Source organism: Erpetoichthys calabaricus, chromosome 1 (assembly GCF_900747795.2).
Source record: "Erpetoichthys calabaricus chromosome 1, fErpCal1.3, whole genome shotgun sequence".
NCBI classification, from domain to species: domain Eukaryota; kingdom Metazoa; phylum Chordata; class Cladistia; order Polypteriformes; family Polypteridae; genus Erpetoichthys; species Erpetoichthys calabaricus.
Window position 1 is genome coordinate 71,508,576 of NC_041394.2, and position 25,272 is coordinate 71,533,847.

Consider the following 25,272-nt stretch of genomic DNA (forward strand, 5'->3'; position numbering starts at 1 on the left):
CCTGACTTGTGTTTGTTGTGAGTGAGAATGGAATTATATACTTTGACATTATTTTTTTTCTTTTTTTCCTTTAGATGCATTTAAAATACATAGAGAAACTTGTTTTGGGTTCTGCTTGCTTTGTCTCTTGGTATATTTCCCAATAAGTAGGTTGTTTGTATATTTTTCCTATTTTTGCAGTAGTAGTTGTTCCATCAGAGGACACCCTCACAGTCCTAAGTACAACTCTTTTGGTCCTCAGCGGATGCACATCTGAACACGGGGGACACCATGAAAATTCCATACAGCCAGTGATCAAGTCAGGGTCTCTAGAGCTATGAGACAGCAGCACTGCCAACTGTGCCACCATTTCCTTTTTTTTTGCAAATTGTACTGTTAGGCTTCTAAATTTCATATTGTATTGTATTCCTATTGCCCCTGTATAGTGCTCTATGATGATACATGCTGTGTTTGGAGTTATATAAAATACAGGCTAATTGGTTCAATGAGTTGCACACCATGACAAGTGATATCAAGGCCACTGCAGTGTTCCTGCTTCTGTTGTCCTCTTTTCCACACACATGAAGTCATTTGGATAAGACACCACTGCCTGCTTCTGTCTCACACCTCTGAGTCGACAAACAAGTAGAACACAACAGCAGTGTTGTAACCTCACTGCTCACGAATGCAAAACCGTAAGATGTCAAAAAAAATTAAACAGATTAATGCTGCTGTTTTACATGAAAAGGAACTTGATGTGAAGAACTAACAGGAAGCCTGCTTGCCTGTGTGCTCTTTCATGACGTTTCTCTCCTTTTGTATGTTAGTTGAAGATGTTACTGATAATCCAAATGTCAGCTAGTCCAGCCCATGTGTTTCTTCTCCTATATGAAAGAAATATAATCTTTCTTTTTGTGATTCTTTGTCGATATCTTTCAATGAAAATATTGTTACAAGTCCAACATAGGAAAATTAATTTGAATTGTCCATAGGATTAATGTCAACAAGCAAAGCAGTAATTTTCATATCAGAAAAAGCTATTTAAACACCAGGCAATGATACACACCATCTAAATGTGTGCAGAGTGTGAACGTTCACTGTCAGTAAGAGCAGACTGAAGCGGAGACATCCACACGGCCTGCTGACCACAATTCTTGGAAACATTAAGCAGCAGTTAGGCTTTAGGTAAGCAAAACTCTGTAGGTGTAAAGTGATTGTTCATTCTTGAATCTATGTTGGCCACTCGATGTCAGAAGGGACACGAGACTCACTTTAACTGGCAAACACCTTCAGCCTAACAGTCATGTAGAAACTGAAATAGACAATGCAATTGCCACCCTTAATCTGAGAAGGTTTACATTTGTTGATATTTTTGTCTGTTTCATTCCTTCATTCTTCATCAGAACAGATTTTGTTGCCTGTGAATTGCACTGGGAAGTGCTGCCTATGAAGGCCATGCAATAGACCAACAAGTTGAGTGGCACAGTGGCTCAGCCACTTCACACTCCAGGACCCTGAATTTCACTCCTGGTCTGCTTACTGTCTGTGTGGATTTTGCATGTTTTTCATACAGTATTTGTGCTTCTCAAGTTAATTGGTAATTACAAATTGGCATGGAGGGAGTGTTTTCACAAGTAAGCCCAAGCTGTACAAGTACTGCGTCTAGAGTTGGTTCAGTCTTTGTTCTCCATGAAGGATGTAAGCAGGTACAGTACATGCATGCAAAAGAAGTACAAACATCTGTTTCTTCATTGTAGGAATTTTTTTAAATCAGAAGAAAACATACAGTTCAGAGATGCTTTTCTCTCATTGTTACTCTGCAGGCTCCAGTTTCCTGCAACCTTGTAACAGAAAAAAATGAATTCACAAAGTGGATTGAGTGGATGGATAAACACGATGGGCAGCATATTAATAATTCCTGCAGGTAAGACATTGCAATCAAGATGGTTAAGTCAACAGAGAAATATCATGTGAGGCATGTGGCTGGGGGTGGTACCCGGCTGGGACGCCCAGGAGGACCGGAGGAGGGCTTGCACCTCCTCCAGACCAAGAGGGGGCAACCGACCTGGTTGCTTTGGGGGCCATGGGTACAGAGCTTTGAAGCTGAACCCTGTAGGGGCCCGTGGTCACCGACAGGGGGCGCACGGATGCCTTGGCAGCCTTGGACCTCAGCACTTCCGCCACACCCGGGAGTGCCGATGGAAGATTGCCAGGAAGCACCTGGAGCACATCCGGGTGGCTATAAAAGGGGCCGCCTCCCTCCATTCGATGGCTGGAGTCGGGTGGAAGTGGACAAGAGTCTTGGAGAAGTGGAGTGGAGGCGGCGAAGAGAGGCACTGAGGAAAGAGGCCTGGACTTTGGGGTGATTGGTGCTGCGGCACTGGGTTGTGTGCTTCATCATACTTGTAAATACTTGTAAAATAAACGTGTGTTGGGTGACATAACGATGTCCATCTGTCTGTGTCAGGGCTGCTTCCCTCAAAGTGAAAGAAGTAAAGACCTAAAGATGAACGGCTCAGGTTAACAGGTACAGTATCTGTAAACTGGCCAGGTGTGATTGGGTGTGTGTGTAAGTCAGGACTCTGTGATAGACCGGCAACTTGTCCAGGAATATGTGAGTTTGATAACATTAAGTTATACTGATAAAAGAACTCTAATGTGTACAATACAGTATGTTTATTCAATTTGTTTCCCAGTATTCATTAAGATGTCTGGTGTCCTGTTGTCACAGCACAAGGTGACAGGGTCAAGTTATCTTAGGATGGAGTGATGTTATGTGGAGAGGATGCTCAAACACTTTGAAAAGCCCACATTTGCAGTTCAGTGGCCACGTAGCCATGTGCTACAACAGCCTAACTACATGATGTCTCTTTCAAATTGTAAAAGAAAAACATAATATACAGCTAAGACAATACTAAACATATAAATAAATACTGAAAATCCTGACAAAAATGGGCTCACTTTAATACTTTTAGTGTTCTTTCAAGATTTTTTGAGAAAGTTCAATACTTTTGTTTGCCCAGATGGCAGTGGCTCTGAGTTGCCAAAAAAAAGTATAAGAAGCTCATAATGGCCTTCTCAGCTCCAGTGAAGCACGACAAGAGCCATTGTGTGCAGGTCACTTGCACAGGGATTTGGGTCACACCTGTGCAGGTCACCAGCCTTTCTTATTAGGTCCACAGCTTCATTAGGTCAGTCAGTGTCATGTCCTGCTTTTCCTGACCTGCTCTCCTTTTGTCTTATGCTGTTTTCAGTTTAAGGTCAAATACCATGAAGTCCCTTCATTGCAAGGGTGGTCACCCTGAACTCTGAGGACATCACTTATCAGGTTCTGCCTGAAAAACTGTCCTGCAACATGCGCACAGGTCTTTAAGTTTGACCATGGGAAACAATCTTTAGCAAAAGTTGATTTAGAGCTTTATAAAGAATAAGGACACCACTGCATGTTTAGTGCTCAGCCACAGTTTGACAGCTGATGGTTTCCTTTTTGCTTTTTCTTTCTGACATTTTCTGCTGCAGGATTCAGATTGTTTGTAATGGTTGTGCACGGATCCCAGGAGTTTAACTATTATTATGTAAATGAAACAATGAACTGGACAAATGCACAGGCTTACTGCCGGAGTAACTTCGCTGACTTGGTGACTATTGCAGACAAGGAGGAACTTAAGGAAATTCTGAACAATCTTACAAGAGAAAATTACTCTGATGCAGAAATCTGGATTGGGCTAAAAGATATACATAAGACCAATGGAACATGGAGCAACGATGAAACATTCACCTATCGAAACTGGAATGTGGGGGAACCAAACAATGATAATGTATCTTGTGGCACCATGTACTACCACAGAAATGAAACAAACCACAATGGCACCTGGAATGACTGTGGTTGTCAAAACAGTCAGCCATTCATCTGCTATGCAGGTAAGTTACAGCTGAGCACACACTCATGTCTGGAGATAGAGTGGCAGAAATGAGGCTCATCAATGTCATATTGCATACAAAATCTGTAAATTATAATTAAGCAAAAATTCAACAGGAAAGCAAGTAAATAATTATTTTCCAGAGATATAAAATATGTTATCTTGAGAAAGCAGAGTAAATATATATATAACCTTTGTTTTTATTTTTAAAACCCGTTACCACATCTTTCTGTAGTATTCAATTCTGTTAGACCCATTTTCAATTCACAAATATACAACAAATTATTTTTTCAACTTGAGATTCAATGTATTTTGCTCATTTTCTTTGAAGAACATGTAAAGGAAAGAATTTTTATCAAGTACATACATTACGTTTGTGATATTCGTGTCTGCTAGGCCCGGGAGCAATTAATGTGTGGAAACTGATGATAAAACAATGACATCACTTTAGAGTCATTGTTTCAAAATAACCAAAACCTAATCCCACAGGACCAATCATTTACATCACCATCAACCATAAACTCCTCCATCAGCTCCTCCATACCCACACAATCTCCAACAATACCATTTTCTTTTATACAAACACCTAATCCCATCACACCAGTTATTCTAATTTCCTTTCAAAATGGAATTGGGTAGGGATGCAAAAAATACATCGCTCTGCATATGTGGCTTCTTTCCAAAAACCAACCAGGATGGCAAAGAAAATCTCTACTGAGATGACCTTAGAAATCATTTTAAAATAAAGAGAAACTTAAGAGTGACCACTTTGAAAGACAAAGAATTTTCAGATAATGGGCATCATGTTTCTGTCAATTTGGAGTATGACAGTGAGTTTGAAGAAGAGGATAGGATTGCCTCTCAGAAAGGAGAAGAACTATGGATTTCAAAAATAATGAAATTGAATGAAGTTCTTGAAGAAGGAAGGAGCCACCCTACTTTGCTGCCAACATGATAAAGATGCAACCAGGGAAAACATTAATGGCAGTTTTTCTTGTGCAATACATCATGTTCTTTTAAACATTTCATTCCAGACACCATCCAGAAAATCATTTTGGACTGCACAAATTTGGAGGGGACTTATGTTTTTGGAGAGAGGTTGAAAGAAATTGACCAAACCAATTTAAATGCATACTTTGGGCTTCTTATACTTGCTGATATTTTCAGATTCAGTGAAGAGTCCACTTCTGCGGAATGCAGAAAATGGTCAAGAACCTTTCAATGAAACAATGTCTCTGCAAATCTTTTACAAAGTTTCCAGGATGCTGCTTTGATAACTGAGATATCAGACCACCTCGACAACAGGGAGAGAAGCTGGCTTCAATCAAGTCAGTGTGGAACAAGTGGGTGGAACACGTTCCCCTGTGCTTTACTGGACCCAACTTTACTGTTGACGAGTAGCTTATGCCCCTTCAGGAAATACATGCTATCTCAACCTGCAAAATATGGAATCAAGAACTGGGCTGCCTATGATGCTACATCATTATATTCACGGAACCTGCAGGTATATACTGGATGGAGAAGCTCCTCAGAAAAACCAAGGAATGTGGGCTGCCCTGGGCATGACACAGGGACTCTGCGGTCACAGCATCACATGTGACAATTTTATTTCTTGCACAATTTTTCTTCTTTAAGAGAAAGCTGATATTGGTGAGAACAATAAGGAGAAACAAGCCAGAGCTCCCACCTCAGCTGATGACTACAAAGAACAGGCCTGTCAGTTCAAGTAAGTTTCTATTAACAGCCAATACATTATCTGTGTCTTATATTCCAAAAGAAGAAGAAAAATGTGGCACTCATTAGCACACTGTATAGGGACCACCGAAATGAAAGTGAAGAGCATCATAAACCAGAAATCATTATGGATTACAATGCTACAAAAGTTGGAGTAGATAATGCAGATAACTCGAATAAATTGATGAGTGGCCACAGCTGTAAAAGAAGCTCCCTACGCTGGCCACTTGTAATATGTTTCAATATTTTGGAGGTTTCCGCTTACAGAGCATCTGACATCTGGATGGCACTGAATCCAAATTGGAATATTGGAAAGCTACAGAAGAGACGACTCTTTCTTCAAGAGCAGTAAGTAATTGGTAAGACATTAAATCTAGAGAAGGCAACATATCCCAAGGACCCCATCCTCTACGGCCACAGAAGGAGGATGCTAGAGCTACAGGACCACCAACTCCAAAACTTGAAGCAAGTATGAATGTGTGATTAGACTTTTAGAACTTACCAGCGTCCTTTCATCATTCTAGGTTGCTGCCAGTAGCAGCAAGAGGGAGCGCTGTAATGTTTGTAGACCCAAGAAGGACAGGAAGACACCATTTGCATGCATCAAGTGCAAGAAATACATCCGCAATGCACACAAAGTAAAATGATGTCCTTGATGTGATGTGTAGATGGTATGAATTTGTGTTATGACATTTCATTATAACACTACATGTAAACTTTGTCCTTTCAATTTGTTCAGTTCAAGACAACAAACATCAATAGCACTGGAAACCTTATCCTATTCATATTTATTCAAGGTGAATATGATAGATTCCACCTATATCTTGATTATTATTGATTCCTACACAAAAATCACATTTTATCACATGATTTGAAATGCATTTTCGTTTATAAATGTGAACTTGCTGAGATAAACAGTAAATACTAAACACATGAGTGTGTGTGTGTGTGTGTGCGTGTGTGTGTGTGTGTGTGTGTGTGTGCGTGCGTGTGTGTGTGCGTGTGTGTGTGTGTGTGTGTGTGTGCGTGTGTGTGTGTGTGTGTGTTAAGTACTGCCCATTATGAATGAAGGCTCCTGGCATTCAACTAGTACTCTATTCTGGGTTGGTTCCTTTTCTGTTTAACACTGCTGACATAGCTTCAAAAATTTTAAGTTTAATATATGAAAGGTTTGACATTATTTTCTTTCCTTAAATAAGGTAAACATAATTAAAAATCTTAGCTTCAGTAGCATATTAAGTTTACATTTGCACCACATCAAACAAATCTGTCAGACGTAAGACACAAGAGAAGGTGGTCTGTCACAGGTTTGGTAGAAGCAGACAGGTCTCTGTAGTGTCCACCACCTGCAGTGTCATTCTGTTTATTTTTTTTTTCTTGCAGTAAAAGGAAAGTTCCATGCTCTGAACAAAAGTATGTCTTGGCTCTCAGCTCTTGAATACTGCAATTCCAATTACAATGGCATGGCCACCATCCGAAATGAAACAGAAGAGCAGAATTTGCTGAAGTACCTCAATGAAATCAACATATGGGAGAAAGTGTGGATTGGGATGAGGAGGTCCAGGGTCTTTGGATTCTGGTTCTGGATGAATGGTGACACGGTTACTTACCAAAACTGGGCAAATAACTCTTCAGAGGCTAATCAAGACAATCAGAACTGTGCCACTCTGGATCCAAATCAGACGAAGTGGGTCATGCAGGGCTGTGCAGGACCAGCCCCGTTTGTCTGCTACTGAGGTGAGTAAGTGGATAATGTGAATGATAGCACATTTTCAGGAGGCATGAAACCCATTTTTGAAATGCACACAGTGTCTACACAAGCTTCTAAATGTAGCCTCAGGTTGTATTGTTTCAGTACTTTATTGTATTATAGCTAAATGCAAGACTAAGGTTGCCAATATGCTAATATATATTAATGATGAAATATTACCCATTAAACTCACCCAGAGAGGCTCAACATAATGATGCTGTTTTGTGTTTCTACCAGAGAGCACTAACCTTGTGTGGCAGCCATCATGGCAATTCTGCTGATGAAGTTCGGAGGTCTGATCCGCTCCTGCAGACTGCACAGCTCTGCTCAGGGCTCTTGTACCTGTGGTTCTCCTACACATCTACAGTGAAAGAATGAATCAAAGAGTTAATTTACAACTCAAGTCTCCTCATGTGGTGTCTACTCTATATTCAGAAATTTGAAGCATAAAGACCTAAATCTTGAATTAACAACAAATAGACTGAAACATCCAACAAACCTCCCCTGCTAATTTCACTCTCTACTGGCTTCCCTTCTCTCCTGGTGCAATATATTCGTGAAAGTTACATTTTGTTCTCGAAATTCATTCACCTTAAAATCCCTCAAATCTTTACTTTTCCACACCAAAATGGGTTTCTCTTCTGATTCATTTTGCCACCTTTGACATTTTCAAGTCAATTTTAATTAAGTTCAATCTGATTATTATCTGTATAGCGTTCTTCATTGACTGAAGACTCAGAGCACTGAAACAAGTTAACAGAAAACATAACAGCGCAAATGTTACAAGCTGCATAAAGAAAATACATAAAAATACAGAAGGAGATAAAATGCAGTAAAATAAAGCAACTTCAAATAGATTATAACACTAATGTCTATCATTGATAAGAACACCAATTGTTTGATGGTTAAGAACACCACCCCACTTTTTCGGACTGTGTCTTTGTAATTTTACAACAGGGTCGGGGGAAGTGCCTAAAACCAGTTTGGTAAGTGGTTCTCTGCAGGACTCTCTCAATCAATCTAAACAGGAAAGCCAATCTACCGAGCTGGCAAGCATCAGCTGAGCAAATGGTTATCGGGGGCAGGTGTGAAAGGCATTGTGTTCCCCATTGGCCTGAAGTATGGTTGTTTGGGATTGGCCTGAATCAGAGGCCATTCTGTAGCACAATGTCCTTTGGTGTAAGGGTTTGAACAAAGAATGTATACATTTGGTTGCTTTACCCCTCCCTATCTCTCTTACAAACTTCACTATGAAGAGGCATCTCTCTGTCACACCATTGCCATGAGGAGCACAAATCGGCAGCCATAATGAGACAAGCATGCAGCCTGTTCTGAAGAAAGCTGACCAAAAATGATGCCTTAACTCGAGACATTTAAAGTAACTACAAGTCTGTGTGCCACCTGAAAATACACATCAGCATTTATCAGGTTGTATGCTTGCCAATATTCACTTGTACTTTGCTTATTGTTATTATTTATGAATATTATCAATAATACATTATTTAAGTTCTAACTTAATTCCTGTTTGACTTTTACTACGCCTAATTGCCTGAGGTTATAAATGTAGAAGGGAAGGTGGGGAGAAGTTATATACTACAATACCTTATAAACAGTGGTAAGTCTGTGAGATCTGAGGCATTCTGATAAAGGCTATGCATTAATAATACAAAAGTGGAAACAAGTGTAATATAGAACTCTATCAGGACAAAACACCTCCTGCCTATTTTACAGCATTGTAGAAGTTTGGCTGGCAGTGTAATGAGAAGTCAGAATCCTTCATCAAAGTCAATGAAGAGGTTTTACTGCACAAGCCCTTCAACCCTACACTCTTTTATTATTGTGCCCTGCACTTCCCACTTCCGTGCAGGGGATTTCTCTTACTGGATGGGGAGGGAAAATTTAAACATGATTGTTAGATGACGTACAGTAAATACACAATTTGACTTAATTTTCTGAACTGCAAAGGGATGGCCGGCAGCATTACCTAGTCAGGATGCCCATGAAGTGGAAGGATGGGGGAAGGCAGCTTCTTTAGGGCACTGCCTCCGTCAGGATGGTAGATGGCAGCCATCCTGGGTTGCAGCAGTGCCACAGTTCCCACAGGGCACCATGGGACTCAGCCCTGTTTGGTGCCGTAGGTGCCGCCAGGGGGTACTATGGGGACTGGGTCAAGCCACTGGGACACATAGAAGGAATTAATTAAAGGAAGATGCCTGCCACAACACCGGGAGCTAGAGTCAGAAGGAAGAGGTACGAAGACAGAGTGCTGTGTATTGGTTTGTGCTTTTGTAACTGTGCTGTGAAGGTGGGAAATTATTGCACAGAGTTTCCCACAGCTGAATAAAAGCCTTGTATGTTGCAGAGACTTGTGCCTGTGTCTGTCTCTGTTGGGTTTGGGGAGCTGGAGCGTCTCCTGCAGGCCACAATATATATAAATAAAACGTTATATATTGTGGAGGTTGGCACGGACACAGACAGGCAGACACGTTCATGTCACCCAACACACGTTTATTTTCCATTTTTACAGTGCTCACAAACCCCACAGTCCCTAAAGTCCTGGCCACACAACACAAGGCCTTTCTCTTCAGGCCGCCTCCTTGTCCTCCTCCGACATCGTCCTACTTCCACCCGACTCTTGTCTCTGTCTGAAGGGAGGCGGCCCCTTTTATACGCACCCGGATGTGCTCCAGGTGCTCCCCGGCAATCTCCCACCGGCACTCCCCAGTGTGGCGGAAGTGCCGGCTGCGCACCCCGGAAACACTCCGGGTGTCCCCTCTTTTCTTCCCCCCAGCGCTTTCGCCACACCCAGAGGGCAATGGGGCACCCCCTGGCGGTGACCACGGGCCCCTACAGGGTAGAGCTTCCAAGCTCTGTAACCGTGGCCCCTAAAGCAACCAGGGCGTCCGGGCACCACAATATACATAAACATACATACACCAACATACAAACATAAACAACTGCATAAGAATAAAATGAACACAATATAATCAATATGAATATACTGTAATGATTTAAACACTCAAACTCATAAGCTAAAAAGCAAATGAATAAAAGTGCTTTGATAGTAAAAGCTTAAAACTATGAATTGTGGGAGCTGACCTTATTGTGAGGGGTAAACCATTCCACAGTTTAGCACCAGCCACCATAAAGGCATGATTGCCATGTACGTGGGACAGTAAGCAATAGTTGATTTGAAGACCTCAGCTGCCAGGCTAGTGAAATATTAACAAACATTTAAATTTTGTCTTCAGGAGTTAAGAACCTCATCTTAACTGGCAAGCATCTTCATCCTCAACAGGAAAATTGAAAATCCATCCATCCATCCAACCATCCTCTTCCGCTTATCCGAGGCTGAAATTATCATCCTTAATCTTTGATGGTGTAAATGCTTTGTTCTCTTTGTCTGCTTCATTCCTCACAGAAGGCTGTGTTCATCTGAATGTGTTTAATTGCCTGTGATTTGCACTGGGAAGAGCTGACTACGAAGGCCATGCTGTATGCTAAATAACAAACAGACAGGTAGAGTGGCATAGTGGCACAGCTGCCACACACTCCCAGATCCCAGTAAAGAGACCTGGGTTCACTTCCCGGGTCCTCCCTGCGTGGAGTTTGCATGTTCTCCCCGTGTCTGTCTCTGGGTGCTCTGGTTTCCTCCCACAGTCCAAAGACATGCAGGTTAGGTGCATTGGCGATCCTAACTTGTCCCTAGTGTGTGTTTGGTGTGTGTGCCCTGTGGTGGGTTAGCGCCCTGCCCGGGATTTGTTCCTGCTTTGCGCCCTGTGCTGACTGGGATTGGGTCCAGCAGACCCCCATGACCCTATGTTAGGATATAGCAGGTGGGAAAATGACTGACTGACTGACTGGCTATAAATTTGCAGTGTGTTCGCATGAGTGTGCCCTTGCTGTACAGGCACTCTGTCTAGGGCTGGTTCAGTCTTGGTTCACAATGAAATGTGGTGCAAATGTGAGCGCTGGATTGCTGGAAGTGCAAACAACTTTTATTCAATTGTAGGAATTTTACACAACCAGGTGAACACATAAAGTCTGACATCTTTTCCATGGCTGGTTCCTGCCTTTCTCTGAATTTTACTGGACCAGTTTCCAGCTTCCAGCAACCCTGTAAAAAAAAGGGGGGGGGGGGGCATGTGTTGATAGCACGTTTCCACACCCACCACATGACAAACCACCTCAATTAGGACCCGGTGACACCTCAGCACCACACTGGAAAAGTGTGAGATTGTTTTTATAGATAGATAGATAGATAGATAAATAGATAGATAGATAGATAGATAGATAGATAGATAGATAGATAGATAGATAGATAGATAGATAGATAGATAGATAGATAGATAGATAGATAGATAGATAGATAGATAGATAGATAGATAGATAGATACTTTATTAATCCCCTTGAGGAAATTCACAAGCAATAGTATAAAAAGTATATAAAAGTATAGTGTCTGGAGTGCCGATCCTGCCACCAACCACTAAGTTTTCCTGTAAGTTGGAGGACCGGCTTTAAAAGGAAACAAAAGAGTTCAGGAAGTGGATGGGTTGATGGACAAACATGTTAGACAGCATATTAATGATTCTTGACAGGTAATTTTACCAAAAGTGATGGTTAAGACGACTGAGAAATATTTTGAAAGATGAACACCTCAGGTGAATTGGCATCTCTAAACAGGCCCAGTGTGTTTGTGTGTGTGTGAATGAGTCAGGACTCTGTGATGTACTGATGCTTTTTCCAGGGATGTTCCCTGGCTTACCCCCAGCGCTGCTTAGATTGGCACAGGACCCCAAATACCCTGAAGTGAATTATTTGGGGTTAGGAAGGTTATGTTAAATTTAAAAAAGGTGGATTTGAAGTTGATTCCAAAAGTTTCTTGGCATTGAAAATGTCTTATGTCCTGTTGTCAAATTGTGCAGCACATGGTGACAGGGTCAAGTCACGTTCGGATGGGGTGGTGTTATGTGTAGTTTTGTGGACTGAGGCTGAACACTCGAGATACTTTGAGAAGCCCACATCTGAAGTGAAGGCATCACATTCTTACCCAAATGCATGGCGATTGTCTGCAGTCATTTGCCTTCAAATCAAGTTCATATTTGTCACATTCAGTTATACAACAATACAATATGTAGTGAGATGCTTAGCTGCCAGATGCAACTCTATGCATTGAAGAAGAATATACAAGGACAATAAACAGTAAAACACATGTTTAAAAATATTAATAAAAATCAATGTTAAATGACAGCAATAATAAGCATTATATTAGAACTATAAACCATATAAAATATGTGTTAACTAAATGAATGAATGACTGGCAGAAATGAGGCTCATCACTGCTGTACCAAATGCAAAGTATGTTATTTACAACCCCTTATGCATTATGTGATTGCTATTTGACTATTTAAGTTCACATATCTTCCATATCTTGTTATATTTCAATATATGGCAGCAGTTTGTAATTTTACTTTCTTTGCACTGCTAAAGTTTCTGGTTAAAGCAGCTAGGCCAGTGTCCACCATCTGTAGACAGTGCCATTCTGTCTTTTCTCTTGGATAAAGTGGACATTTGTTCCATGTTGTGAACACCACTAAGCCTTGGCTCTCAGCACTTGAGTACTGCAATTCCAATTCCAATGGCCTGGCCACCACCTGAAACTCAGGGGAAGACTGGCATTTGCTTAAGTGCCTCAATGAAACCAATTTATGGAAGAAAGTGTGGCTTGGGATGAGGAGCTTCAGAGTCTTTGGATTCTGGTTCTGGATGAATGATGACCCAGTCAGTTATCTCAACCTGATAAATGATTCTTTGGAGGTCATTCAAGACAATGGGCGCTGTGCCACTTTGGATCCAAATCAGAGAAAGTCGGTCAAACAAGACTGTGCAGAACCAACCTTGTTTGTCTGCTAGAGAGGTAAGTGAAGTGGATAAATATGAACAGTGGCAAATCTTCCTAAGCATGTATGCAGTCCAAGTTCCTCTGTAACAATTCAGCTGATTCTACATTAACTACCCTCCCTCCTAGTTTGGTATCATCTGCAAATTTAACCAGTTTATTGATTATGTTCTGGTCCAGATCAATTATCCATCCATCCATTTTCCAACCCGCTGAATCCAAACACAGGGTCAAGGGGGTCTGCTGGAGCCAATCCCAGCCAACACAGGGCACAAGGCAGGAACCAATCCCGGGCAGGGTGCCAACCCACCGCAGGACACACACAAACACACCCACACACCAAGAACAAACTAGGGCCAATATAGGATCGCCAATGCACCTAACCTGCATGTCTTTGGACTGTGGGAGGAAACCCACGCAGACACGGGGAGAACCCGGGAAGCGAACCCGGGTCTCTTAACTGCGAGGCAGCAGCGCTACCACTGCGTCACCGTGCCACACCCGGATCAATTATATACTATAAAAAAACAACAGCAGCCCCAGCATTACCAACCTTAGGGACACCACTTTTACACCACATAATTCTGACACAATTCTCCTCATCCAAAGTCTTTTATTCTTGGGTTTCAACTAATTTTGAAACCACAAACATACTGTGCCCTGAAATCCCACTTCTTTTACTTTGATCGCTAACCTTTCATGTGTTACCAAATGAAATCCTTCTGAAAACCAACATAAATCATATAATATGCACCTCTCATCTTAAGCTTTTGTTTCTTCCTCACACAATTCCAGAGTAATAGTGAAACATGACCTTCCTCATCTGAACCCATGCTGAGTATATGTTAATACACCTGTTCTGGACATGTTCTCCTCAATCCTTTCTTTAGTATTTCCTTCTGTTATTTTACATGTGATGCACATTAAGTTTACTGGCCTATAGTTACTTGGATCAGCCTGATCACCTTTTTGTACAACAGCATTTTTGTAAGCCTTCGGTCTACAGGAATTCCCGGATTTTGCGGAGATTTTAGAAAAATATGTGTAAAGGGTTTATATATGTATTGTAAGGGCAAAACAGGCCTCATAACACACTTGTTAACTTCCTTAAGCACTTGAGGATACACATTATCTGGTTCTGGTGATTTTTTAGATTTCAGGTTATTACTTGTGTGTTTAGTTTTCTTTTTTCCTACTGTTCCTCTTACCTATGAATGCAAATCAGGGCTGCTTAGACGTTTAAGGGGTGGTTGAATTTTTAAAAAATCCTGATTCATTAACACTCATTTTCAAGTAAAATTTAATTCAATTTAATCCAACTTCTTTTGGTATAAAATGAAATTACACATGACACAAAAAATATATAATGACCACATATAAAAATGCATATTTATCACACAGTAAAACAACACAATTTAAAGCTGATGAAAATCAACAGATCATTAGAATATTGTTGGTAGACCTTTGATTTTGGAGAGGTTATAAAGTGTGCAGTCTTTGTTGGTTGGCTCTGGTATGACTGTCAAGTCCAATTCTTGAGGCACACACTTGAGGGCGATAGGGCACTGAGAAGATGCTGTTATGAATGCAGACACTGAGGCCTTCTTGTATTCCCTGGCACTGGTGATTTGGTACTCCATGTATTCAGATTTACCCTTTGAAAAAAATGCAGTAACTTCCTTGGGGTTTGTAATTTTTTTTGTGATGATCCAACTTCTGCTCTTTTGGCTGTGTAATAACAAACACACAGTTGGCTCTCAAACACACGACCCCACATGGCTACGTTTTTATTAAATCTAATAAAAAAATTCAAGGTAAACAGGTACATACTCCTCACACAGGAGAACATGTGCTGAGGTGAGAAAAAACAAAAACCTAAAAAAAATATCAAAATTGGAGGAAAACTGGAAAGGAGAAATTGCTTCTCAGAGTGACTCCCAGCCACTTTTTGGCTACTTCAACAACATGAAGGCTGTTTTAGATGAAAGAGCTAGAAGCATTGCTGATCTGAAAGTTCAATAAGGGTAAGATGTAAATCAATCCCTCATCATCCAGATGTGTTTCACTAAGAGCAGCAGTGTTGATTCTGTACCAAGCTGGTTCCTTAAGGGATGATCTTCCATAAGGTTTTGCTGTATCGTCTCTATCCATAAGTTTTCCATATTCAAACTAGTCTGAAGAAGTTTTCCTTGTCTCTGTTTTTGTTTTCTACTGTATGAATGGCTTAACTGTCAGCTGCGGCCTGCTAGTTAGTTAATGGGTGGGGCAGACATTTTTTAAGACACCTCTTCCTGTTCCCACCCAGTCCTTAAAGAGGGCTGCCGAACTTCTCTGCTCCATTTGGTTAAGGGAAGAGCTAAAACTTAGCCAGATGCTACATGCAGATTTGGGACTATGACTGTCAGTTGTGTTGTGGCGTAAAATTGTCACCAAAAGGCTTTTTACCTCAAATGAAGGCTATTAGGTCTCAGAGGATAGGCAAACAGAGTCTATAATTTTATTGCAATAAAATAACAATAATAATAACACGGACTCAACCCAACACAGCCAAATTGAGCTCAGAACCCAAAACTTATATAGTAAATTGTTATCACTTCGACCTCACTCAAATGATCTCATTCGCTGTTTTTCTCTGACTCCCCTCTGCATCTGTCTGGCCGATACCTCGAGTCTCATGGGAATCATTATTATCTCCTGATTTTCCCTGCAGCTGGTCTCCAGTATGTTACTGTCTGTTGTCCATTTTAGTTTCTGTTTTGCTTATTATGATTGGCCTAGGCTGATCAGATGTTCTCTTCTTCCATTCTTGGGCACTCTTATAATTTCCTTTCCCTTGGCCTTCAAGCTATTTTTTATTTAGCGGCTGAAGCTAAGCTTTTAATTAAAAAGAAATATAGCATGTACCTTTATTTAATTCTTTGCGTGGCAGGCCTGATTTGCATTATTTTCTTCACTAAGGTTAATGCTTATATATTTGTGTATATTTATTTTTACTAGTACATGAATATACTAATTTTATTTTTCATGCATTACATCATCTTGACCTTGTTAGTAGCAATGCCTCTTGCTGTTTCTGCTGATTCACTATTCCAGCTGGCTTCTCACGTGCCTACCAGAACCATTTTTTCTTCCTTGTTATGTTCCTTACTTCCTAACCTTGAACACATGTGTTCATGTTTTCCCCTTCTTCTGTCCTCGATAGTTTCTGTGCGTCATTCTCTTTCTCTTCTGTCCTTCCTTTCCCAAATTGGTAATTGTGCTCCAAGCTTAAAAATAATGCAATATGGCTAATGTTTTTTTATTTAACTATTTGCTTGACATTCTAATTTATGCTAAATTTAATGCTTTGAGAAGCTGTTAATTACTTTTTTGGCTATTTATGCTAATATGCTATTTATGCTAATATATAAATATTTATCTTCCATAGTTGTAACCCTACCAGACACTCCCATTGCCCTTCTACTACTGCACTGAATTTGCAAAAAAGAACTGGTGCAAAACAACCTGTGCTTGAAAGATTATAAGTGGAAGAATCATCGCACAGGGACAATTCTACGCTCTCCAGTGGTACAAAAAAAGTCTTAACTTGCAACCTCCTTGATTACAGGAGCTGCCAGAAAGAGGATAGAATTTACCACAAACCTGATTTCAAGGCTTCAGTTCAGATTTTCTGTAGGGGTTTACTCTCTTGGTCTTGATCTTTGATCTGATTTTAATATGCTCCGTATATTAATTCTATTTTTGCATGACCTTTAGAGGTCTTTCCCAAGATTATCACCAGCAATGTAACTGGCAAACTCCTGCAGGGCAGGGAATGTCTATCATTCTGTTCATATCCAGGGGTCTGCTCACTGCACTACATGAAAATATAACTCCATGAATATTATCATTGAGATAAGGCGAGCTGACGACAGTGGAGTTGAAAACAAAAACTTCATCCAGCAGCATCCTGGAAGAAAACAAACCTCTGGGGGTCCATGGTCAGACATAACAGAGAAAGTCAGACACAGTCAGAGTCCTGGCCACCCATCCCCTCCTGGGTATTTTAGAGTATTATAGAAGTTTGACTGGGAGTGTAAGGAGAGGACAGAATGCTTCATTGAAGTCAATAAAGAGGTGTTGTTGCTGCAAGCCCTTCAACTCTACACTCTTTAACTATAGTGCCTTGTACAACACTCTCCATAACAACTGATTTTTCCAGCTGGATGGGGAGGGAGAATTTAAATATGATTGTTAGTTGACATACTTACATGACTAGATTTGAGTCACTGAACTACAATATATACATTAATATCTAAAAGCAGCACAAAACCTGGAGCAGCCCTATTGCTTTAACAATGTCTTTTTTACTTTCTTCAGAATTGAACTCCATAAAGCTATTTGAGTTGAATTTGCTATTAAATCATTAATAGATCTTTAAAATTAGCTTTCAGGATTTTCACTATAAAGTCGTTCTTATTCAGCTGTAGTCTGATAAGGTGACGGTCCTGGGTCAACAAGCTGGTCACTGTCTACATGGGGTTGATTTGAAGTACTCGTGTCTCCCTCCACACCCTGAACACTTGGACGTTTGGCTCACTGGCATCTCTAAATTAGCCTGCTATGAGCAGGAGTAGGTAAGCTTATCCAACAATCGAATACCACCCTGCCCACCACTGGTTCCCACCTTGGAAGGACCCTTCTACCCAGTGATTCCAGTGCTCCTTTATCAGCGATGAACAGCTTGACAGTAGAGCAGTGACACCGAGTGCCACATGAGAACAGAGCTGAAAAAGTGTCTTGAGACCATTGTGTCATTAGTAATAAGACATCCTGTAATAGTCCATTAGTAGTTCAGCTACAGAGATTATTTACAAGTTACACATAGGAAAAAGATTTATGGAACTACTCACTAATTAAGACATAATAGGATAAAAGATCAAATTTAACAATCACTTTAGGATATTTAAATTATCTTAACAAAAGTAAGGCAAACAAAACACGCACATTACCCTGATTGGGTCACTACCTTTAATATACTAATAACTTGGGGCAACAACAACTGCAATAAGGTGCCATGGTGGTGCAGCAGGTAGCACTGCCACCTTAGAGCATCACAGGTTTGAACTCCTTGTCATGTTGCTGTCCATGTAGAGTCTGCATGTCCTCCCTCTGTGGTTTCCTCAGGTGCTTCATATCTTCTCCCACATTACCCGTGACATGCAGGTTAGGTGTACTGGCAACTCCAAATTGGACCTGTGTGTGACTGGCAATCTGTCCAGTGCTGTTTTCTGCCTTGTGCTCAGTACTGCCTGGACTGTTTTAGCCACCAGGTGACCCTGAACTGGATGACCTGGGTATATTAGATGTGGTGAAAATACAAAAATTCCAAAAGTGAGCTCTCTTCATAATGCTGCGCAAGTGACCTGTGACCACTTTTGTGTCGTCTGATTATTTAACACGATACTTCACAACACAAGTAGTCCTACAAAGAAACTCATACAAGGGGTAGAAAATCCTTAATAAAGGTTTACAAAAATCACACATCTCTAAGAATCAGTAGTTAAGAATTTGAAACGGTGTGTAGAAATTTAAAACAGTCATCAGGGTTCAAACTTTCTGAAATGATCAAATTCAAGGCTCTAAAGTGTGCTATTTGTTTTTTCAAACTGGCAGAAATTAAACAGGGGTGGAGCTGACCAATGTACAATAAAAAGTAAGCATTCATATTGTGATGTTAGAAATAGACAGAAGTGTGTCATCAGGGTTTTTTGTATAGTGAGTGATGGTGTAAATCAGTTCACCCTAATTGTCTATTCCAGTTCAAGGCCTATCCTGGTACAGGAGCAAAGCCGGGATGAGATGCCCAAGTCATCGGTTATTATATTTCGGTATATCACAGGGCAGAAGACAAGCTGGTTTTGGTCTTACTTGATGTGACCTTTATTTACATGAAATAAGGTTTCATATTTTTACATTTCAATGAAATGCTTCTCCTGCCCTCCACACGCATGAGGTCAGCTGGATGAGATATGGCTGCACATTTCTATCTCAAACCTACAAGTCGATGACCAAGAGGAACAACTCGTCAGTGTTGTTGTAACCTCACTGCTCATGACAGCAAAACTAAAAGATCTAAAAAGATCTAAAAAAAATGTAACAGCTTGTCTTGCTGTTTTACATGAAAACTTAAAGTAAAACATTAACTGAAAGCCTGTCTGTATACCGGCTCATTATTCGTGATGTTGATCTTGGGTTTGCATTTTATTTGGAAATATGGCTGTTTGTTGAAATATCAGTCAGCCAAGGCCAGGCATTTTTCATCTCATATCACATATAATATCTTCTTTCTTATTGCAGCTTTTTCACTGTTCTCTGTAAAGTTTGGAAAAGGGACATTCATTTGAATTGGATGTACATGAACATACAAAGCAGAAATTTGTGTTTCAGAAAAATCTATATATATAATTCACTAAGGCACGCAAAACACCATGGAGCACATAAGACAGAGCCAGAGCCATGCCCACCAACTCACAGAGCCCTGCCCACCAACAATTCAGTAAGACAGAGACCATGGGATACGCTGAAACTTGACACCCTCCTGCTAAATAGTTACGCGACCCCCGAGCGGTCGGCGTCCAACTTCTTAGAGGGACAAGTGGCTTTCAGCCACGTGAGATTGAGCAATAACAGGTCTGTGATGCCCTTAGATGTCAGGGGTTGCATGCACCTACACTGAATGGATCAACGTGTGTCTACCTGGCACCGAGAGGTGTGGGTAAGCCATTGAACCACATTCATGATGGGGACCAGGGCTTGCAATTGTTCCCCACGAACAAGGAATTCCCAGTAAGTGTGGGTCATAAGCTCGCACTGATTTCGTCCCTGCCCTTTGTACACAACGCCCGTCGCTACTATCGATTGGATGGTTTAGTGAGGTCCTCAGATCGGCCCTGTTGCGGTCACTCGCGGCCTCTGGCAGAGCACCGAGAAGACGATCGAACTTGACTATCTAGAGGACTCCCTCCTGCTAAATAATTATGCGACCCCCGAGCAGTCAGCGTCCAACTTCTTAGAGGGACAAGTGGCTTTCAGCCACGTGAGATTGAGCAATAACAGGCCTGTGATGCCCTTAGATGTCCTGGGCTGCACGCGCACTACACTGAATGGATCAATGTGTGTCTACCCGGCGCCGAGAGGCGTGGGTAAACCGTTGAACCCATTCGTGATGGGGACCGGGGCTTGTGAATTCCCAGTAAGTGAGGGTCATAAACTCGCACTGATTACACACTGCCCATCGCTACTACTGATTGGATGGTTTAGTGAGGTCCTCGGATTGGCCCTGCCGCGGTCGCTCGTGGCTTTCATTCACTTACTGTCGTATCCTCAAACCCACCCCATTTGGATAAATGTGTCTTTCAGGAAGTGTTCACCCATCAATACATAATTATGCGGCGTATGCTACGCTGCGGGTTAGGCTAGTTCTATTTAAAAACAGGGCACTGAAACAAAGCTTCTATTCTTGTTTGAAAAGGACAAGACAAGTTGATACTGAGAAATATTGCAAACTAGCCAACCCGCGGCGTAGCATACGCTGCATAATTATGTATTAATGGGTGACCACTTCCTGAACGACACAGTTGTCAGTACTTGTAGTCACAGTTGAGAAACACTTTTTTAATGTCTTTTAAGCACAGGGGAAACAATGAACATGTGAAACATCCGTAATGTAATAAGCCACCAAGAAAAGTAACATTGCAACAATGCTATCTACAGAAGTGAAAACAAATTCGAGCCCAGTGCATTCTTTAACTGCCTTGTGGCGCTGTAGTAGTGTTGCTGCTTTGCAGTAAGGAGACTCTGGAAGATTGTGGGTTCGCTTCCCGGTTCCTCCCTGTGTGGATAGCACTTTGAATACTGAGAACACCGCTATATCAATGTAGCGAAGTATTATTATTCCTATGTGTCCAGCGTGCTCTCTCTCTCACACGCGCGCCTGTATGTGTGTGTGTGTCACACGCTCTCGCTCGCTCGCTGCACGTGGTCCTGCAGACAAATGCCGCAAAAATAATATATTGATGGCTGAACACTTCCGGAAAGACACAGTTGTCTAAAAGGAGGGAAAAAATGAACATTTGCAAAATCCGTAACGCTGCTTTCAGTAAGTACAATGCACACGCGTTTAATTTGTCGGCCACTTTTTGCCAGCCGTCTTTTCTGGTTTGGGCTGCTTTTGCAGTGTTACCGCTTGTGCATATTAAATCTTGAAATCCTTCGAGTAACTAATTAACTAACTAACACCAACCCACACACACACACACAGCTTGTGTAGAAGGTCAGCTGCTGAGAGAGCGTCTTGACTGTTGCAGGGCCTGCATTGGTGAAGCAGGTGAGACGCTAATGAAACAGAGGCACAGGCCTTATTGGTTTTTAAAGACTGCTTCCTTCATTGTGTTTTGAGAGGGAAACATACAATTGTCCGTGACTTAAAATTGGAGGACCGCCGTCGCATGCTCATTCAGCGATTCAGTTCCGCGACAAACATGCCTCTTCTTACATGGTTCTGCCGCGTCCACCCTTGTTCTCAAAGCATACACACCGCCTGGTCATGTGCCCGCTCGCAAGAGCAACTCACGGAGACCCGCCCACCAACTCTAAGACCATGGTGTGTAAAACAGTTTGCGATGGTGGTGCGTGCGTCACATCTTTTTGAAAGTTTGGCCCTGTGTGTGTATTAATTGTCATCGCAAAGGCAAATCTAACAGGAAATTGTCTTCATGTAAAAGTAAAAGGCAAATTATCTGTGACAAACAAACTGTTTTACACGCTGCATACCAACCCGCGGCATAGTATACGCTGCATAATCACGCCATTTTTGTAATGTTTTTTAAGCAGAGGGAAAAAAATGAAAATTTGCAAAATCCGTAACGCTGCTTTCAGTAAGTACAATGCACATGCCTTTAATTTGTGACTAATTAACTAACTAACACCCACCTACTCAGCTTGTGTGAAAAAAATGCGCCCGTTCTTTCATCATTTTGTTGCAGCCTATCAAAGACTTGCTGATCATGTTTTCTAGACTCAATATACATGTTGCAGGGCCTGCATCAGTGAAGCAGGTGAGACGCTAATGAAAAAGAGGCACAGGGCTTATTGGTTTTTAAAGACTGCTTCCTTCATTGTGTTTTAACCTCAGTTTTAAAGGATTGTTTTAAGGATCCCATGGGATACCCCTCGCAAAATGTTTTACATGCTGCATACAGCCATTCACATCCGCGAGAGACATGCCTCTATGAACAGTCAACGTGGCTCAGAGATGCATGTGGCCTCTAGCCCAGATGAACATAAATGACGGTGTTTTTTCCCAGTCGTCGCGTCCAAGTTGGTGGGCGTGGTTCAGCGAGTTGTCGTCATATCCAATGGTCTTAGAGTTGGTGGGCGTGGCTCTTTCCTGCGTGCGCCATGGCACACTCATTGTCTTTATGGATTTTGCATGTCCCCCATGTTTTTGCTTTTTTTTTTTTGGATACTCAAGTTTATTGTCAGGTTCATTGAACCCTTTAAATTTGCACAGTGTTATTGTTGCCATGAGTATGCCATCAATGAACAGGCACCCCATCTAGGGTTGATCTTCATTTTGATGAAGCAGTTACACAAATTAATGGAGAGATGATTCCTCTATTAATTTAAGTTCAGATATTTCATGGGCGGCACGGTGGCGCAGTGGGTAGCGCTGCTGCCTCGCAGTTGGGAGACCTGGGGACCCGGGTTCGCTTCCCGGGTCCTCCCTGCGTGGAGTTTGCATGTTCTCCCCGTGTCTGCGTGGGTTTCCTCCGGGCGCTCCGGTTTCCTCCCACAGTCCAAAGACATGCAGGTTAGGTGGATTGGTGATTCTAAATTGGCCCTAGTGTGTGCTGGGTGTGTTTGTGTGTGTCCTGCGGTGGGTTGGCACCCTGCCCAGGATTGGTTCCCTGCCTTGTGCCCTGTGTTGGCTGGGATTGGCTCCAGCAGACCCCCGTGACCCTGTGTTCGGATTCAGCGGGTTGGATAATGGATGGATGGATGGATATTTCATTCTTCATTGTAGGAATCTTTTTAAACCAGACGAAAACATGAAACCTGGTATCCCATCCAGGGTTGGTGCCTACTTCGCTTCAAGTGGCACTGGATCAGTCTTCAGTTTCCAGTAACCATGTAATGGAAAAATTGAATTCAGAAAATAAACAGTTGGATGGATGAACATGGTGGGCTGCAAATTGATAATTGCTAGCCTTCAATACGGTACCTTATAAAAAAGGTACCAAAATAACATCAGATGACCCCCTTTGATCAGATAATTTTGTTGCTTTGACATACTGTAGAATTCCAGCATGTTAGAAAACTTTTGACATAATATAGGCCTGATATGGGCACAATAATACAATGGTAAGTCTATCTGTTTTGATCATATCATGCATTTATGAACTTCTATTTACCTTATATGCTAGCCATTACATCCATCTTTATTTGTGCTTCTTGCTGCTTATCTTGTTGGCCAATAGAAATTCCTGATCTGTTGTGGACACCAAACACTTGACATTTTGTCATTATATATAGAGATGGCTGCGGTGGGCTGGCGCCCTGCCCGGGGTTCTTTCCTGTCTTGTGCCCTGTGTTGGCTGGGATTGGCTCAAGCAGACCCCCGTAACCCTGTAGTTAGGATATAGTGGGTTGGATAATGGATGGATGGATGGATGGATATAGAGACGGATCTGCCCAATCACCTTCTTTATATAGCAGGATAACATTTTCCAGTCATTAGCAATTTTCCCAGTGTGCAGTGACTTCCTAAAATATGCATCAAGGGTTTACTATTTACTCACTCACCTCCTTAACCTCTAGAGGATAAATGCTATTTGGTCCTGGTGTTTTGTTATAGTTCAGCTTGTTTCATCTAAGCAGTTTCTGTTACTGCTGGAGGTTCTCCATTTCCTCATATGTGAAAACTTCAGAAAAATGTATTTTCTACTTTGGTGTCTGTTAGTGAAGTGTGCCACTGTGATCTGTGAGCTTTATTGCATTTTATATAATTTCTTCTTGAACAGGTAACTGAGGCCATGAATACACACAGCTGACACATTTAAGCCACACAAGCCAGCTTACAGGGAAAGGCAAAAAAGAGATGTGAAGAGAAAAGTGGAGGCAACTCAGACAGGCTATTAAAGCAGAGTAGGTGGTACAACGCTCAGTTTAGGTTCAAGAGTTACTGTGTAATATTTAAAATTGGACTGTGCTAAAAAAGATTGAACCCCATGTCTGGAAATTGCATTTTCTTATTTTTCGAACCAAAGATCTTGAAAAAAGTATAAAGTTCTTGCAACTTCACTGAAAATTGAAGCTCACCTATGGACAGATAGATACTGTATGCTCCAGCGCATATCTAGGAAAAATGCCTCCCACACTCTTAAAGTGGACAGAGCCAACTGCAGGACCCCATGATGGCATCAAGCTTTGCCAGGAACTTTCCTTCAAAACTGTATTATAGTGAGTGTCACAATATTCTTTATCCTCCTCTATCTTAGAATTACCACCGTACCATTAGTGAAGGATATAATATTTTATTTTATAATAAATATTTATACAGACATTTAGTTCAGTAGAAGGTGCAATATTTAATGAACATATTCCAAGGGAGTATGAGTAAATAAACTCCCCCATGACTATAATATCCCCCTGTAAACTTGCCTTTTTAATATTATTAAAAAGTTGCACATCGAAATTACTGTTTGCATTCGGGGCAGGGGGTGGATTATAACACACCTCTAAGTCCTTTGACCCTAACAATTTCTAATCAAATCCAGATTATGGCCGGTGAATTACAAGGTCAGAATACCGGTCCACCGATATTCAGATTTTGCATATTAATTTCTTGAAGGAGTGGTGTGACCCACAGGGAGTTTGCCATTGGTGACGATTTGACTGACTTGCAAAAAATGGAGTAGTTCTCTTTGATTCGACGGAACACTGAGAA

General features: G+C 41.5%; 1 protein-coding gene and 1 long non-coding RNA gene across 2 annotated transcripts in view; one reads left to right on the forward strand and one right to left on the reverse strand.

Annotated features, from left to right (window-relative positions):
- Positions 1-1,064: 1,064 nt before the first annotated feature.
- The window catches only part of LOC114651757 (secretory phospholipase A2 receptor-like), a 166,268-nt gene continuing 142,060 nt past the window's right edge, over positions 1,065-25,272 (forward strand). Inside the window, exons 1-3 of the mRNA XM_051929409.1 lie at positions 1,065-1,164; positions 1,803-1,903; positions 3,499-3,900. Coding sequence (XP_051785369.1) covers positions 1,837-1,903; positions 3,499-3,900 — 469 coding nt within the window. The 5' untranslated portion in view covers positions 1,065-1,164; positions 1,803-1,836. The remainder of the gene's footprint in view (positions 1,165-1,802; positions 1,904-3,498; positions 3,901-25,272) is intronic.
- Positions 3,569-25,272, reverse strand: part of LOC127528620 (uncharacterized) — a 140,975-nt gene continuing 119,271 nt past the window's right edge. The window contains exon 3 of the long non-coding RNA XR_007935367.1: positions 3,569-3,662. This is a non-coding gene — a long non-coding RNA (uncharacterized LOC127528620). The remainder of the gene's footprint in view (positions 3,663-25,272) is intronic.